This window comes from Triturus cristatus, chromosome 2_1 (genome assembly GCF_964204655.1).
Source record: "Triturus cristatus chromosome 2_1, aTriCri1.1, whole genome shotgun sequence".
Classification (NCBI taxonomy): Eukaryota; Metazoa; Chordata; class Amphibia; order Caudata; family Salamandridae; genus Triturus; species Triturus cristatus.
The window spans coordinates 230,276,123-230,295,097 of NC_140581.1; the positions used below are offsets into that span (position 1 = coordinate 230,276,123).

At 46.5% G+C, this 18,975-nt stretch overlaps 1 protein-coding gene across 4 annotated transcripts in view; it reads left to right on the forward strand.

Annotated features, from left to right (window-relative positions):
* MALT1 (MALT1 paracaspase) overlaps positions 1-18,975 on the forward strand; it is a 597,152-nt gene that overhangs the window by 528,251 nt on the left and 49,926 nt on the right. For all 4 annotated transcript variants that reach the window (XM_085630418.1, XM_085630393.1, XM_085630403.1 and 1 more), the window contains one exon: positions 18,588-18,745. In XM_085630418.1, the coding sequence (XP_085486544.1) occupies positions 18,588-18,745 (158 nt within the window). The remainder of the gene's footprint in view (positions 1-18,587; positions 18,746-18,975) is intronic.

The window sequence follows — 18,975 nt, forward strand, 5'->3', positions numbered from 1 at the left end:
TGCAGGTCATACAGGATAAGTCCGAAGACTTGGAGGCCCGCTCGCGGAGATCGAATGTCCGCATTACCGGCGTAGCGGAATCGACGCACACAGGTCGAATGGAACTATTTGTGGAAAAACTGCTGCGGACACTGCTTGGAGAGGAGGTGTTCTCCCCAATGTTTGTGGTTGAGAGAGCCCATCGCTCACTGGGCCCACGACCCAAGCCCGGGGCGCCGGCCAGACCTATAATAGCAAAACTGCTGAATTATAGAGACAGAGACACGGCTCTCCGTGTGGCGAGGGAAAAGGGGAAGCTGCAATATGAAGGGATGGATATCTCCATCTACCCCGACTTTACTGCGAAGGTACAGGAGGAACGCAGGCAATTTGCACCCTACAAAAAGCAGCTCCGCGACTTGGGCCTGGACTATGCAATGTTATACCCGGCGCGGCTCCGAATCAACAGGCAGGGGCAGTCGCACTTCTTCACGGACCCAAGGGAGCTGCAGCGATCCCTGAAGGAATGGTCGAGGGAACAGCGGCGTGGAATACAGGATGACGCGACTGCTCGGGCGGAGTGCTCCGACCTGGGGGACCAGGACTAGCTCACTTGCGGTGACCGCTTGATGCGCTTAGTCTCCTAGCAAGGGGACGCTGCCCTGTTGCGGTGGCTGCCGCTTCCCTGGCGGCTCCGCGGCAGCTGGAACTTTGTTGGAGTGTAGGAGACGACGAACGCCCTGGAGGACTCTGAGGCTGCTGCTGGGTGAGAACGTTCCGTTGTGTTGGCGGTGCCCCGGGTGACGCTGCCTCAGAATTGGTTCTGATCGGGGGCGGGATAGCCCCTGTGGCCTTAAGCAGTGCGAGACTTTAGTGTGTGCGGCGCCTGAGCGCACCACATGGGCTGAGTGGTGAGATAAGTGTACTAGGGCCTGGTTGACTGTCCGGGGGTGGTAGGGGGGTGTTGTGCAGATTCAGATGGTCTGGGGAGCTCGCCGCTGACGGGCGGGGATACCCCCCCCCCCCCACCGCACCTACTGGAGGGGAGGCGATATTTGCTAGAGCTGCATTTAAACTAGGGGTCTGGAGACGGGGGCACGGCCACAAGTTGGACTCTTGAGAGTTTAGAGTAGCTGCTCGACGGAGGCCCCTGCCCCAGCGCTGATAGCTCTTCTGGCCCCCTCGGGGGCTGGAGCGGGGATGGTATTGTATGGTTGTTGTGGGGTAGGGTGGGGGGAGGGACGAGGGATCTGTCTGGCCAGGTTGGGGGCGGTCGGCTGTGGGTGGGGGGCTGGGAAGTTAGGGGGACGTTTTGTTCTGGGCAATTGTGATGAGCACTGTCTTTTGCGTGGCATGTTATTTGATTTATTGGAGTGTGGCTGTCTCAGACTGTTTGAACTTGCGGGGATGTTCTGCTGCCCTATGTGCAGAGGTGATTTTTGTATGCTTAACTGGGATGACTGGAACGGGTGAACGGATAGGTGACACTGGTGGGGAAGCTCTTAGAGCGCTGACGTGGAATGTCCGAGGGCTGAATGACTATCGTAAACTCAGAAAAGTTTTAAACTATCTCCATCGACATCACATTGACCTGGCACTGCTCCAGGAGACGCATCTCCCACTTGCAAGTAAGCTGTTAGCGGCGAGAGGCCTGGTGGGCACCAGCGTGGCAGCAGGCTTAACATCGCACTCCAGGGGGGTAATCACCTGGGTAAACCCAAGATCGAAACTGCGATTGACGTCGTTGCTCTCCGACCCGGACGGGCGCTACCTAATAGCGAGGTGCGTGGGTAAGGGCCACGACTTGATTGTGGTCAATGTCTACGGCCCTAACTATGACTCCCCCGACTTCTTCGATGCACTGGCGGCACAATGCAGGCTGCATGTGTCCGCTGGCATGGTATGGGGAGGTGACTTTAACTTCACGTTTAATCCGGAGTTAGACCGCTCCTCGGGGCCAGCCCGCCGTCCGGCGACCGCCGCCCTACACATGCAGGCGGAGTTGATCAGGCTCGACATGCTCGACGTCTGGCGACATCGTCACCCGGGTAAAGGGGGCTACACGCATTACTCGGCATTTCACGATGTGCACACCAGAATAGATTACTGGTTGGTGTCTCGGTCGTTGCTCGCGTGCGTGGCGGACTGCGAGGTGTTGCCGCGCACTTTGTCGGACCACTCCCCTTTGCTGCTAGCCCTGACCACTCCGCATCGGCGGGTGCCGCCGTTCACGTGGCGGCTCCCGCCGTATTCGCTGCTGGACGACGTGTTCCGTGGGGAACTGGCGGACGAAATAGACACGTTCTTTGAGGTCAACACAGGCACAGTCCAGAGTTTCCAAATAGTGTGGGACTCGTTCAAGGCTTATATTCGTGGGGTAGCGATGACCAAGCATTCGGGAGTGCTTAAATCCATCCGGCGGCGGCTCGGGGCTCTGGAGACGCAGATAGCTCAGCTGGAGCTGCATCAGGGGACCTCGGTGGACCCGGAGGTGACCACGAGGCTGCAGCACTTGGTCACTGAGTTCAACAGTGAAGCGGACCGGGAGGTTCAACATATGGGGAAGTATGCCACAGCCCGCACGTACGGGGAGGGTGAGCGCCCGGGATCCTTACTAGCGGGAATACTGCGTAACACAAGGCGACCCCTGGTCATTGACGAGCTCGTTACGGCTACGGGCGATGTGATTACTGAGGAGGAGGGGATCATAGAAGAATTTAGGGCCTATTACGCTGGGCTGTATAAATCGCAGTCCTCGCGCATGGAGGATGAGATAGACGACTACCTCAGTTACCTCAAAATACTCGCGGCGGGAATTCTTGGCGCTGCCCATACAAAAAGACGAGATCGTGGAGGCCTTAGGAAGTATGCGGGCGGGCACTGCCCCGGGAGCAGATGGGCTGACGGTGGCCTTTTATAAGGCCTTCCAGGACCAGCTTCTCCCGCACCTAATGGCCCTTTTCGACGACATCTGCCTCGAAGGCAGTATGCCTGACACGATGCGAGAGGCTCTGCTTGTTACAATTCTAAAACCCGGGAAGCCTCCCGACCAGTGCAGATCCTATAGACGACTCTCACTGATTAATGTCGATGCCAAAATATATGCGAAGGTGCTGGCCACGCGTTTGGCGCTTCTGGTGCCGGAGCTCGTGGCACCGGAGCAGGCGGGCTTTGTCCCGTCCAGGAATCTTACATACAATATCCGCACGGTCCTGGGGGTAATGCAACATGTGCGCCCAGAGAGTAAAGCCATGGCGCTCTTTCTTGATATGGAGAAAGCGTTTGACTCAGTGGAGTGGCCGTTTATGGTGCGGGTGTTGAGGAAGTTTGGGCTGGGAGAGCCTTTCCTGCAGATGATCGGGGCATTGTATTTCAGACCCACTGCCCGGCTTCGCCTCGGAGATCGTGTGACGGAGTCGTTTGCAATCACTAGAGGGACCAGGCAGGGCTGTCCCCTCTCCCCACTTCTTTACGCGCTGGTGGCGGAACCCTTGGCGTGCGCAATAAGAGAATACCACAGATTCGAGGGAATTAACTTTCCTTCTTATAAGATTGGTATTTCTACCTATGCGGACGACACGCTATTGTACATCAGAGACCCGGAGGAGAATCTCGCCTCTATCTTGCGGGAGGTGGTGCGGTTTGGGGCGCTGTCGGGCCTCAAAGTCAACTGGCACAAGTCACTGGCGTTCCCACTGACCCCGGTTACATTGCCGTTTCCTATGGAGTACCCCTTGCAGTGGACGACGGACTCGATCCGCTACCTGGGCATCCGGCTGCACAGGGACCCGGAGATCTTGTTTAGGGAAAACTACGGGGTGGCTTATTCCAAACTTGTGGATGATGTGGAAGAGTGGAACAGGCTGCCCCTCTCGCTGATGGGCAGGGTAGCTATTATGAAAATGATCATCCTACCGCGATTTCTGTTCCTCTTTACCAACATTCCAATAGTGCTACCCAGGTCTTTCTTTGCACAGCTGACTCAGACCCTGGTCCGACTGGCCTGGGGCGGTGGGCAGCCGAGAGTCCAGTGGAAAGTGCTGACGTTGCCTTACGAGATGGGGGGCCTTGGAGCTCCGGACCTGGAGAGTTATTACAGGGTAGCGCAGGCGTCCCATCTGCATGCGTGGATCCATGCTGACCCAGATGTCCCACATGTGCTACTGGAGCGCTTATTCGCGGACCCGGTACCACTCCCGGCGACGATCTTCCTGCCCGTGGATCGGAGGGCAGGACTGTTGGACTCGCTCGGAGCTACCAACCACGCGTGGCACATGCTAATGAAACGGCAGGAATGTGACCTCTTATACTCCCCGTTGATGCGGGTGGAGTGGGCAGTTTGGCTCTCTCCTCTGCGAGAAGCAGGGGTGACGCGAGCGCTGGGTGCTTTGGGTATAGTTAGGATGGCTGACTTGTTCCAAGACGGCGTGGCTAAGACACTGGAGAGTATTGTATCGGCACAGCCGGGGTGCACGTTACTCCAGCGCTTTCAATTCCACAGGGTTCGGGGTGCACTGCTGTCTCTTCTGGGGCCGACGGCTGCGGAGCCGCCCGAGATCCCGGAGCTTACATATGTCATTAAAACTGCGGCGCCGTCCAAGCTGGTCTCGACGCTCAAGAAGATTGGGGACCAACACAGGGAGCCCCAGTGTTCTGCTGCGCGGCGAGCCTGGCAAACGGACCTCGAAATGGACATTTCGGATGAGATGTGGAGATACTGCTGCTCCAGCACTAAAAAGGTCTCTCTGAACGGTCGACACCGCTTAATACACTTTAAGTTCTTGCAGCGGGTCTACTACACCCCTGAAAGGCTACATCGATATGGGCTGCGCCCCACGGCGGAGTGCGAGCGATGTCATGCTCAAGTTGCTGACTTCCTACACATGGCCTGGCTTTGCCCAGGAGTGGCCCGGTTCTGGACGGCGGTATTCCGCGAGTTGAGCCAGATTTTGGAAAAAGAGATCCCCCCCTGATCCGGCTCTAGCGCTGTTGGGCTACTCCAAGCCGCTTCCGCGGGCACTGAGGCGACTGACGGACGTGGCGTTGCTTATTGCGAGACGAGTCGTGGCGGCCTGTTGGATGAGAGGGCCACTTCCCACTAAGAAAAGATGGTCTAGGGATATGCTGTACTGTAGCACGCAGGCGGAAACGTATAGCGAATTGTTGCCCCCCAGGAGTCGCCCTAAGAACTTCTGGGCGCTGTATAGCACTTACTTGACAACTGGAGACTCTGAGGAGGCTGGCCGAGGGGAGGTGCAGCATGGAGACCTGGAGGTCTGTGGCGGGGTAGTGGAGGGTGGGCCACCGGATTAGAGTCCGATAGAGGTCAGATGGGTTATGAAGATAGTGCGGCGTTTGAGAGAGTGACTGGTTGGCGGGAGGTGGGTTGGGGTGCCCCCTGTATGAGGCGTGCGCTACCTTGCGGTCTGATTGCGAAGCGGAAGCTGGAACGGCCATGCCGGCCAGGCCTGGACGCATGGTGTGTGATGTCCGGCAGTAGTACGGCGCCCGGGTTAGAGACAGCGTGCATGAGTGGACATGAAACGGGTGAAGACAGTGACACGATTGTGAACGGGGTGGGGGGTGGGATGTTGAGATATGGTACACGAACATTCAGGAGCTTGGGCGGACCGCCCGTAGGTTGGACGGAAGGGCCGGTTACACCACTGTGCAGGCTGGGGGGGCATCCGTGTTCCATGTGTCGGTAATGCTGCAGCACGGGCTGCATTATGCAGAACTGCAACGCCGCCGGCCCTCCGGGGTGTCGGCTAAATGGCTGTGTGAACACTACAGGACGGTCACAGACGGGATTTCTGCAGTAACCCTATGTATACGGAGTGTACGGCAGTCTGCTAAGCCTATTTACTATATCTCAATAAAGGTTTTTGAAAAACAAAAAAACAAAAAAAAAAAAAGTCATGCTATGAGCAAACACCCACCTTTAATGTCAAACTCATTCATACTAGCATAATACAATTATTATACATTCAGAATAGCAATTCCTCTTTCTCCTTTACAGCTCTATGTATTTTTAGTTAATATTCTAACCTAAGCACTCGTCTATTTTCCCTTCGAGTCGACTGTATAGAAGCTACACATTTTCTTTCATCTTACATACACTCACTATTCGTTTTCTAAATATACTTTTATGTACTACAACCTAATTAACATACCTGTAAAAGCTCTTTGCTGTTCTCTGAGTTTTATTTCTACGTCAGGTAACATCGGTTTTCATTAAAAATCTCCAGTAAGAACTCCTGCAAAGCACCTCTCCGTAGAAAATCAGATAAAATGGCTACCCTCACCATGTGCTCTTACTTATGAAATTACTGGCTTCCTTTCATCTTTCTTTTTTGTAATGCCACTTCTAAATGGCTAGTGTTTCTTTAACCCTTTCAATATTTTCTGAGAATAAGCCCAATTTGGTTGGGTTTTTTCCGGAATCTGCATATCCACTGCGACGCTCAACATGCCCCCCCACCATGAAACTTTGTGACAGGGTTTGCAGATTTACATGGTGGCCATGCTGACCCTGCGATGGCTCCACGGATCTCGCGAGTGACCCACCTCATTTATACCATACGCATGGGGTCAGGAAAGCCATCACCTGAGCCTTTCAGTTAGTAAGCAAGCAGCTTTTCAGCCCCAGGTTCCGTTCCCCAAGATAGAATGGCAGGTGCAACTTTTCTGTCAAGTTGGTGCCAGCCAATCAGGACCTTGCTGTGGTGTGTGGAGCCACGGATGTACCATGGGTGGATCCAAATTTGGTTTTCAGTTAATATCCCTTAGCAGATTTATGCTACATCACAAAAAGGGCTCTTTCTGGACTAAGAGTTAGCTTTCTGCCAAATTTAATGAAATTATGCTCGGCGTATCGGGCTGTAGTCGTGTTCGAAATATCCATGGCAATTATTATGGGGTATGCACTCCCCCCAAGCCCCTCTTTCTCAGCCCCCGCTTGACGGATCACCCTGAAACTTTCCATGCACAACAAGCATCAGCAGGAAAATACAACAGGAAAAATCCCGTAAACTCAGTTGAGACCTGATTAATGTAGTAACAACCAACAATGTCTCAACAGGTAATATTTGAAGGAAAATTAAGCAAATATGAACAAATACATGGAGGAGACAAAAAAGGAAGAGACACTAAGATTGAATATCACGATCTGTATTAGATGTTGTAGTGGAAAGGCATTAATTTCAGACAGCAATACTCTTTTTTCAATATAGGTGTAATCACAAAGGTGCGCACATAGTGCTTGTGAAAGGATGAAGCAGCACAAGTGAGGCAGGTGATATTATGACAGCGCCAAAGGTGATTAAAAATGGTATGTAACATGACCAGTGAGTCCACAATTAATTTGAAACGTTATGAGCCAAAGAAGCCGTAGGATTGCTGTACTTGGTCGACGGCAATTCGACCTGGTCGATTTCAGGTCATCATAATTGTCCTTCAAATATTACCTGTTGAGACGTTGATGTTTGGTTCAACTAGAATTAGTGGTGCACCTTTTTGGGAAAATTTCGTGAAGATTCATCAAACTGCACCAAAGTTATAGGCAAGTCAAAAACACTTTTCCTATGAAAACTAAGTACTAACTATAACTACAGACTGGTGTGTGTGTGTGTGTGTGTGTGTGTGTATGCATGTATGTGTATATCTGTATCCAAAATCAGGACAGGCAAGTTTTATACCTTGATCAATGTCAGCCTTCACTTTTATGTCTGGACTGTCCTGGCTCTTGCTTCTCAAAATCTGCTTACCCTAGTTTATTGCAGTTAGTTAAAAGCATTACTACTGCAATTTATTCATAATAAAATATAGCAATTATTAAAAATCGGCATGCATGAAACCATCCCATTAAGATAAAAAGTCAGTTCAATGTTGGTTTTTCTAATAATTCACTAGTATAAGCTGCACTTGGAATTAGGTGGTCTCTGCTGAGTGTATACTTTTACTGAATGTGTTGAGTTATAAGTCAGCACCAGGGACCCCGCCAAATTACACAATCTCATTACTTATCCAAAATTATTTTAATTTGGTCATGAAGGTTTAATTTGCCACGGTCTGTGGTCTTGACAAATCTAGTATGTAGCTGTGGTTGTTCACCCTTCATGCTTTGACTAATTACTTGATGGTATGTATGCTATACCATAAAGACATGGCTTAAACCAGAGATGTCTTAAAGGGTGGTGTTGAAACAAAAATAACACCAAATCTATTGGGTAAGCCATGCCTTGCTGACTGAAATTTAAACCTGTAACCTAGATTTCACCATTCAGTGTTGCTCCCTGTGCCAACTTCACCATCACAGATTTCACCCTCCACTCGCCCTTGGCGCTAGCAATTACATCCTACTTGCAGACCAGGACTACCACCTAGAAGGCCATGCTGACCCAAACTTAAAAGCACTCATAGAAGACCTAGAAAGCCTGGACCTCACCCAATGAGTAAAGGGACCTACTCATGTTGCCAGACCCCTCCTGGACCCTGTTGTCACCACCTTTGATAACCTCAAGATGAAGAGCTCACACCATTCTTCTGGACAGACCACTCCCTCCTCATCTTTAGCACCTCCGTCCTGGTACACTTCCAACATACCACCACCAGACCAACCCATCAAAACTGGAGCAGCATCATTGACAAGAACTTAAAGACCACAACACAGCAACAACCTCCCCAAATCCATCAAGAATTTCAACAATTTGATCACATCTTGCAGCAAATCCCTAGGACTCTGGAAAGAGGAGACATGGTGACCCTGATCCTTCTGGACTTATCCACAGTGTTTGACATGGTCTCCCACCCCAACAAATGCCTACACAACATCAAAATCCAAGGACACGCACTCCGATGGGTCTGCTCCTTCCTGCCTGGAAGGACCCAGTCAGTTAGCCTGGCTCCATACAACTCGGATGCCCAAAACCTCATCTGTGGAGTTCCACAATGATCCTCCCTGACCCCGACTGTCTTAAACGCATATATGATCACTTTAGCCAGAATAATCCGCTCTCATGACATCAAAGTCCTCTCCTACACCGACGACACACAGCGCATTCTCTCTCTCTCATGGACAAGACATCCAGCAAGTGGATCAAGTTCAGTGTCTGAATGACTGTATTTGCGCCCTGGATGAAGACCAACTCTCACTGACCAGACCGAAATCGTGATCCCTGGGTAGAGATTTTCACCATGGACCTGCACCTGTTGGCCAAAAGAGCTAGGAACAGCCACATACCCCTACACCTATAACCTTTTAATCGTCATCAAAAGCAAACTCGACATGACAACCCAAGTCAACACCTTCATCACCTCAATCTTCCATACCCCGAAGATGCTGAGGAAAACTTACAAATGACTCCCAATCAGAACCCAAAAAACCATCATGTATGCCTTTCGTCCCAAGCAAGCTGGACTTGGAGAACACCCTCTATGCTGGGGAAAACAAAAAAACTTACCCGAAGACTGAGGACCAATCAGAACTCTGCAGCCAGAATCACTCTCCACCTCCTACACCACACTCACATCAAACCATACCTGAAAGGGTTCAACTGGTTGTCCGTACACAAACAAGCACACATCAACCTCCTCACTCACTTTCAAAGCACTACATAACACTAGCACAGCATACATCAACAATTGCATCTGCTTTCACAAACCTTTCCGATACCTCCGCTCCTCCATACTTTGCCTTCAGCACACCCCACGCTTACAGAAAAGCAGACCCAGCAGTTGAGCCTTCTAATACATCGCTCCTAAACTGTGGAAATACCTGCAACTGGACAAAAGAGCCTCCTCCTTTCTTTTCGAATTTCACAAGAAGCTGAAGATCTGGCTCTTCAAGTAGTCCCACTAGGCCATAGGTGTAACTAAACCCGCTCCTGCTCAGCGCCAGAATACCCCCCAAGGTGATAGTGTCTGTATGTACCCTTCTTTTAATTTTCAATGGAGCACTCCATCCCTTCCTCATATCTTTCCTGCGTGCAGCACTTCAGAGTTTTTCTTCTTATTCACGCTCCTAATTAGGCATTTTTATTTTTATATTCAAATAAATCCACTTGTTGCCTTCTTGCATTTCCTTTTTTGGTGGTGATCTTTTTTGCAAGCGTGTCTTTTTTGTTATGGTTCTCTTTGTTTGCACTCAGTACCACCTATACAGGCTCCTAACTACAATAATTCTCTTTCTAGCTCCACCTGTGCATGCCGGGATCTTTAATTAACAGTGAGAGGTCAATATCATTGTGACTGAGTTCATACATTACACAAAAAAACACAGAGCTCACTTTAAGAAGCATTTTACAGCAGGGGTCGGGGTGGGGAAGAGAGTGAGAAATGTTTATTTTAGTATCAGTCCCTAAAATTGAGATAAAATGAAAAAAGGACATGCTACTACCATTACATTTGATAGAACACAATTATAAGTAGAGCATAGTTAGGTGTAATTATAATGCTACTAGTACCTGAAGGCACTTGAAAAACAAGTCTGGCATTTTACGTACTTATTTATAAGTCGTTTATATATCACTTAAGATATGTTTATTTTATAATATGGGTTGTTTTTTCTTGCACATTGTAAAGGTTTCAAATAACCATATACAATAAAGATAATTTTTTTTTTTTTTAAATTGACCACCATGGTATATATATATATATATATATATATATATATATATATATATATATATATATATATATATATATATATAAGAACTCCATGTATGCAGCAGAAATAGTAACATTACCTAGACTACAGTTCTTGAAGTGTCTGATTTGCACATACTTGGGGTGACCTTATGATTCTGAATGCTTTTGTATTCCATAGCTGTCATAGCCATTTTCTTTGGGGGCTTCCGTGTACTGAACAAAAGAAGAATAGCAATTGACCGAAGTAGGAACCCCCAATTATATGTGAAGGATGCGAGAGGTAAAGTGTCTGGTCTAAATTTGAATGAATAAGACTTTGGCCTTCACTGGTTCTACCTCATCCAAATAACATTCAGAGACCGGGATACATTTTAATGGTAATAATTTATATGTAGGGCTCCCGGTTTTATGGTATTTATTTTTTTGCCATTTCCGTCTGTATTTATCCATATTTATTTTTTGGGCATTTTTTCTGTATTTATCCACATTTATTTTTGCCACAAGCAGAAGGCAACGCTGCAGCTAGTATTTTTCCACATTTATTTAAATTGACAATGCACACATGCATTTGGTTTTCCTTGGTCAACACAATACATTCTGTATTCACAATACATCTGAAAACTTTGCCATTCGCAGAATGTCCCAAATACGCTTAAAGTGCTATCACAAGCCATTTGTCTCAGAGCCTTGCAGTTTCTGTCATCTGCAGAGAGTGCTGTATCCTCTCCCCCACTGAACACAATACTGTCCCACTGAGATAAACTCACACTCCCTTCAGCTACAACCCAATTGTGCCCTGCTATAAACACCTAGAAGCAACTCTATTCAAACTATGCACTAGACCAGAGTAATTTGCTGCCTGAAAAAAGTAACAACATTCTGGAAAAATCAAACACTCATAGGGAATACAACTTAAAGCTTTTACACTCATTATTCAGAAAGCTAAGGACATGAAAAGAAAAGTAGCGCTAGACTGGCAAACTCTGTAAGGTGGTGCTAATGTGTTTGGGTGTGAATAACACCAATCTGGCCACTTTGCGACGACTCTGTCTTGTTTTATTTAGTTATGTGTTTATTGTTCGTATTTTAAAACCTTTTTTCTCCTCCTGAGGCCGCGTTTTGGAATAGAAACATGTCAGGAAAAGACTTTTGTAAGACGTGTCCTTTTTTTTGGATCCATTTCACTGGGGAACGAATGACGGAAAGGAGAGGAAAGAACAGTCACGGTTTTCTAAAAGTGAGGAGGAGCATGACAAAGAGAGGGAGGAAGAGGAATAAAGATGGGGGGCAGCAGAATTGGACACTGTCCTTGTCTTGTCCAGGCAAGAAGGAAGAGACAGCATGGCTATGGGCAATGCTGTCAGGTCACAAACGCTGCAAAGACTCTGTTTCTGAGTCTCACTTACACCCTCTTCCCTGTGAGTGTGTCTGACTGAGCCCTGCCTTCCAGCGCAAGATCCGGTTTCTTCTCTTCAGGCTGCCTACTACCCCCTGTCCACCCCAGGCGTGTCTGCGAGAGAGAGCTCAGCCCGAGCCAAGGGAGGGGGCTGAATGCGCTGTGTGTGAGAGTGATTCACTTCGCACAGGTGGGGCGCTGAGAACAATGCAGGCCTCCTGGCGCTAGCAGCCACAGATCATCCAGGAGATCAGGGCGCTGATCTCCTACCACAACCCCCCAATTGTGCAGGCACTTACTGAGCGTGGCGAGGCAACTCTGCTGGAGCACAGAAGCGCTGCAAAATGTGCTAGTATTTTCCCGTTTTTACATTTAAATACAGACAAAGGAAAACTTGTTTTCCGTCTGTATTTATATGTAAAAATCCGTTTAAACGGAAAACCGGGAGCCCTATTTATATGTAATGTATATGTACTACTAGGTAACCAATTGGTTCCCTCTAAGCCATTCCCTTGCAATCATGTGATAACGCTGGGGTGATTTTCTCGGGTTTTGTTCACAGATGCAACAGTCTAAGAACACAAAGGGTTAACAAAAATGCCTGAACTATCACAGACTCACCCCAGAATAGCACAGAACGCCTCCTTGGAGTGCTCCTTGGTGCCCCAAATCCTAATTTAGTCTGAAAGGGATCTTAGTTTAGGCAAAAAAACACAATGTCTCTAGGATGCAGCTCCAAGAATATAGGAAGGACTTGATGGTAGCTTGAGCAAATGTTGATAAAAGGATATCTCACTGATGGTCAGCAGGGATGAATATGCATAACACAAACTTTCTGTCCCAATAAAGATTTTGTTTTTCTCGATCAACTTGTATTCCTTAAGAGCGGTGACCCTATGCGCCCACTGATCTCATTGCCAAAGCGAGTGATAGCCCCCGCTTACTGGGCCAATGAATTCTTCATAATGTGTTTCTGTGACATTACATCCAAGCATATTCTAACCTTTGTACACACAGTCTAACATCATCGCCATTCGGGATTAATCCAGCACCAGCTTGTTTTTAAAACCCTTATGTAACTTAAAATCCATTATTTTTGTATTTAAAGTATTGACTTAGAAACTTTTTGTCTTTGCAAAACTCCCAAATGTATGCAATCTGTTTTGTAAATGTTCAGGTGTCACCCGAAAATAGCCGTCACAAAATCTTGGAGCTCCCTAACAAAGGTGCATTGTTTGTACAGTGGCTAAGCAGTATACAAGCTGGTTAAGATACATAGAGAGGAGACGAGAGCAGTGTTAAAGCACACTGCTGTTGGACATCTTTATTCCCTGGAAATAGTTTGGGTTTCTTTCCCCTGGGTCCCCAGCTTACCATAGTGTCATATTCATCATGTAGCCGTATTAATATGCACAATATATGCAGTGGCATAGGAAGGGGGTGCGGTGGGTGCAGGCTGCCCCGGGTGACATCACTGAGGGGGGGTGACAAAAATGTGTTTTATACACATATTTTTGCCATTTTGTCAAGCCGCAGAAATTTTCCGCACCGGGTACCACCTGACCTTGCTACGCCACTGAATATATGTTGCCCAAACTGTCATTGAGCAGCGCCTGTGGCCATGGTCCATGTCCAATGGGGTGTGCCAGCACCACTCCTGCTCTTCAGTGGCCAACTTTCCAGTGACTGCGACCTCATCTCAATGGATGAGTGTGGCTCCAGTCCAATTGACATGCATGGCTCCTTCTGCAGCATGGTCCCTAGATTCCCCAGGCCACATGCCCTCTGCTAGCGGGCTGGCTACCACTGCACTGTCTGCTTTCATCAGTGCAAGCCCCGAGCTTCAGGAAACAAATTTACTCAGAGGGACCCGCCCCCGGGCCTCTTACTGACCAGAGGAGCCCAAGTGGCTAGCATGCACTGAGGACTACTCTGCTGTGACTTTGCCACCTGCTTTATTGCCCCCTCACTGCTACTCATAGAAGTGGGTGCAAGACGACTGCTAACATGGTCTGGTGACCCGCTGTGGTGGTAGCGTGGCGCAGAGACTACATGCCCATAACATCACCAGCATGTCTGCTCTAGAGAGGAAGCAGGGAGTTGGCGATGTTTTCATCTCAGACTGTGGTTGTACACCTTTTCACCATGAGGTGGTTTGTAGACTTATTTCTTTGGATTTTACAAATTTGTGTTTATTGTATTAGTCTGTTTCGTATTTTTTCATTCACGAATTAGGTTGCTGACATTTCACTTATTGTTCTTTCTCCTGATTATTATTCGGTCTCCTGTCATTTTTACTTTTATTAAAGTTACCATTTCATTAATTGTTTGCAAATTACTTTGAATAAAAGTGCTATAGTACATTCAGTAAAAAATTAGAATGCATGTAGGAACTGTAGGGCTCCGGAGCAAGTGCCAGTGACCATTGGCAAACCACATGCAGGGAACCCCTTCAGAGGGTAACACATTTTCCCAGCAGTAGAAAAACCCTGAAGACTCAGCCAAATGTGCTTACTGTCTTCTAAATCCTTGGTGATTTTAACTACTGGGTAAATGACGTGAAAAGTGGTCAGAAATCCTTAGACTTCTCAGACTATCTTAGCTGCCTTAATCTAGAATAACATGCGTTTGTTCCCATCCACAACAAAAGCCCCACTTTGGACCTTGTTTGGTCGATTAATCTACAGCTGTCTTCTTGGTCGTGCACTCCTTCCCCAAAACAATGTCATGCCCTGGAACGCTCTCTAGGAACTGGTCTTGCATAGACATAATTACTTTCTGTAACTTTCTTGTAACCACCATACCTGGCGTAAATATGATACTGATTCCTTTGAAAAGGAGCGAGCTGCCCGGTTACTCAAAGCCTCTAACTTGCATGTTCCCTTAAGTTTAAATGGCCAAATGTCTGATGACCTATAGTTAGCTAAGTTGGAACTGCGCCGATGTTAAAGTAAATGGCGGAAAGATTGTTCTTCAGAAAAGAAAGACATATTAAAATCCATCACAGAGATTACAAAACCCGTCTCATGCAAGCAAAGTCATCCTTCTTTGCTAACAAAACTCTTATCTCTAATAATAATTCTAAGGAGATTTTTAAAATAGTGTGAGTACTATCTAACCTTGACAGACTCACAGTACCTTTTTCCCTTTCCCAGAACTTTTGTCTTACTGAGCGTTTTCTTCATTGACCAGATCTAGACCATGAAAGATAGTACACCTGCTGGTGTGCTTTTAAGCTGTGTTACGCCTGAGGCTAGGAACCATACCACACTAGCCACCTTTGCCACTATTAGCAACGAACGTCTCACGGAACTCTTGCCTAAGGTAAAGTCTGGTTCACCCAATGAACCCTGCCCCCCTAAGTTTTAAAATTAGTTTTCTCTACCTTCCCAGGTCCTGCTGTGTTCCTCCTGAACTCTTCTTGCCATCATGCCCAGGCAACTGGCTCTTTTAAGGATGCTGTGGTTATTCAACTTCAGAAGAAAGCCAGCGAGTTCCCTTCATGCTGACAAACTATCAACCGATATCCTTGCTGCCTTTACTTGAAAAACTGGCGAAGGCTCATGCCGCACAACGTCTCTGGCCCTTTCTTGAAGAATCAACATTTTTAGAGCCATGCTAAGTTGGCTTTCACCAGCACACACAAGAAAATCAGTAATTCTCTCAGTGGTAGACAACAGGCGTCGGGAATGTGATAAAGATTCTACTTTAGCATTAGTCTTATTGGATCTCTCAGCCGCCTTTGACACTGTTGACCCTACCCTTCTGGTAGACTGGGTCAAGGCTGTAGGGCTGCACGGCACTGCGCTTGACTGGAGGGAACGTTCCCAATCAGAATAGCTTACTGGGGCAACAAAGTCAATTAATCAAACATTTGTAGAGCGCGCTACTCACCCGTGAGGGTCTCAAGGCGCTGAGGGAGGGGGGGAAACTGCTACTGTTCGAACAGCCAAGTCCATTTGGATTGTGGAGTACCCCAGGGCTCCTCCCTCTCACCACAACTCTTTAACATATACATAAGCCCCCTCAAAAATGCACTTAAAAACATGAAATGCATAATCAATAATTATGCAGATGATTTGAAATTACTTTTTAGGCTTGATGACTCTCCTGTGTCTAAGATAACTTCCAAAAGACCATGCATTTTATCCGTGATTGGATGAATGGTAACCATCTTAAACTCAACGCGGACAAAACCGAGTTTGCCTTCATGAAAAGCAACATTGACTATTAGAATGCCTAATTTTGGCCCTCTGGTATGGGGCATTCCCCGCCTCCAAAGAAATCTGTAAAATCCTCGGAGTTATCATTGTTAGTGAGTTATTGATGATAACTACAATTGGGTGCAGTCATTTAGTCCTGTTTCCTGTTGCTCCACAGGATAAAACAATCTCTAAGTTCCTGGCCTCTGATGCACTTATCCAGGTAATGATTGCTTTGGTCATATTCTGGCAGGACTACTCCATCTCTCTTAATATTGGACTCACCAAGACCCTTCTTCATAGGCTTCAAGTGGTCCATAATCAGGCAGCTCGCCTGATATTTCAGTAGCCTAAACACTGTAATTTTACCCCTCTACTGAAAGACCTCTATTGGCGCCCAAAAGGGGAAACATATTGTCTTTAATGTCGTGTGTGGTATCTTTAAAGCTTTTGGTGAGAAGAGTCCTGTCTTTATAACCTCTCAACTCCTGAAATATATCCCGAACAGTATTCTACGCTCCTTTTCTAAGATTTTTTTGTTTGTACCCAAGTTTAAAAAGAAGAGAAAGGGTGGTTTCAGATTTTCTGTATTGGCCCCCCACATCTGAAACTCTTTTCCCCTTAGGATACAGATGCCCTCAAATTCAGACAGGCTCTCAAGACCTGGCTTTTCTGGCAAGTGTTTGATTAGTGCATCATCTTCTTTCTGTTTTTTAGCAGTCTGATTTTGTTATGTCTCCTCTGGTTTAGTGCAATGAAACCATTTGGTCTTCGTGCAATTAAAGAAATCTCCTTAACTTAATATAACATAGCATAACATAACGTCCTGTCTTGTTGTGAAACTGACTTTACTTTCCTGTTCCAGCACTTCTAATATTGAAAGAATAATCTATAAAAGATGGTTTGCACATAGTCAGTTATGGCGATGAAAAAATTTAAAGGGTCATTCCTGCAGTCTCTTTTTTGTAGGCACTATATTAGCACCAAGCCAAAAGTGAAGAATTGGGACTCCGTTAAATTTTGTATTGCCTAAAAGCTAGAGATACTGACCACATAAAATGGGTTCTGTTTTCCACAAACTGGCCCTGATTTTATCAGAACCTGGAGTCTTCGCCTATTGTTGGTGTCTAAATGACTATAGCACCTACGCATGTGTAAATAGGTCAGGATCCTTGCTCCTGATGTGTGATTTGCTGGTAAGGAGGCACCAACTACTTCAATAGTATTTCTGTGCAGTGATGGTAAAAAAGCAAACAAATCATCCCCAGTTATACAGATCATGGGCATAGTACCTTGGGGCTGTATTTAGAGTTTGGCAGAAGGGTTACTCCATCAGAAACGTGACAGATATCCTGTCTGCCGTATTACAAGCGCATTATATCCTATAACACTTGTAGTACAGCGGATGGAATATCCTATTGGAGGGAGTGTCTCATGTGCCAAACTCTAAACGAGGCCCCAAATTTGTACCACTATTGACAACTATATACTAAAAGGTTTGTTTATCATTAGCCCTAGCTGCCTCGAAGACCAGTTCAAGACTGAGTTGCATGTGGCTGGGTCCCAACTGGGGTAGCGTAGTGAGCAAAAGAACGATGGATTTAATCCAGATCTCTTGACTGGGGGGTGAATGTTTGATTCATTCAGCATTCCGTCTATCATTTGTTGCCACAGCAGCTGCCAATGACGGCGTCAACACACTACTAATCATCACATATTCAAAAGTGTGACAATTCCAGGCCCCAAAAGCTATAAAAACGGCCTGGGTGGTAGGCATATTTTATTATCTATAGAAATAATAAACAGCTGTTGTGCTTATCCCTAAATTCGACAGACAGCGCTACATTGTGGCAGACAGTCATAGGTGCTGGTGTTGACCATTAGGTGCCAGTGCCCAGCACCGAAAACCACCAGCTCTAATTAAGCACTGGTAGGCATAAGTGCTTTGTGCCCACCTTGTGACTATACACAATAATTTTACATATCCAGCTCCTTACTAATACTGTTTTGTCAGCTATAATTATTGTGATATGACTTTTGCTGCTTCATATATTTAAGTAAATGTTTTGCATTTTTACAGCAGGAAGTCCATAACACCTCTTTGCAAATAAAAATTGATAAATTGTGCCTACTGAATGGTGGAAATACATTACCTGTGTGATGTGGCTATGTGCAATGGTTTTGCAAGATTATGTATTCTAGCAGCATATTGATTATACAAATGATTTGTTGTTACTTGATGGTTATCATCCAGTTTTTTAAAGCTGAAAGCGTGGTGTGGTTGTTAACAAATTATCAAGGAGAACCAGTGAATAAAAGTTATGTTTGTACTCCTAAACAATTTTACAAATCTTTCTCTTTAGAGCTTCCTGAAAGCATGTCTTTTGAATTTGACTGTGGAGTTCAGATCCAGCTAGGTTTTGCAGCAGAATTCTCTAATGTAATGATCATATACACGAGAATAGTGCAGAAGCCTCCAGAAATTGAGCTTTGTGAGGCGTACGTCACAGACTTTCCACTTGTAAGTTGTACTTAATTTCTAATAAGTTATATTCAATTTGTTTGCATCTTAAGATCAATTCATAGAAACAATATATGTATAATGATACAACGTTTTTCATACCATTCTGAAACTCTGCAGACATTTATGAAATCATTAATTTGTTGGAATTTAATTGAAAAATGTTTGAGTAATGCTTTTTTTTTACCTTCACAGTTTATTCCCAGTGTGTGGGGAAATCAGCACTTTGT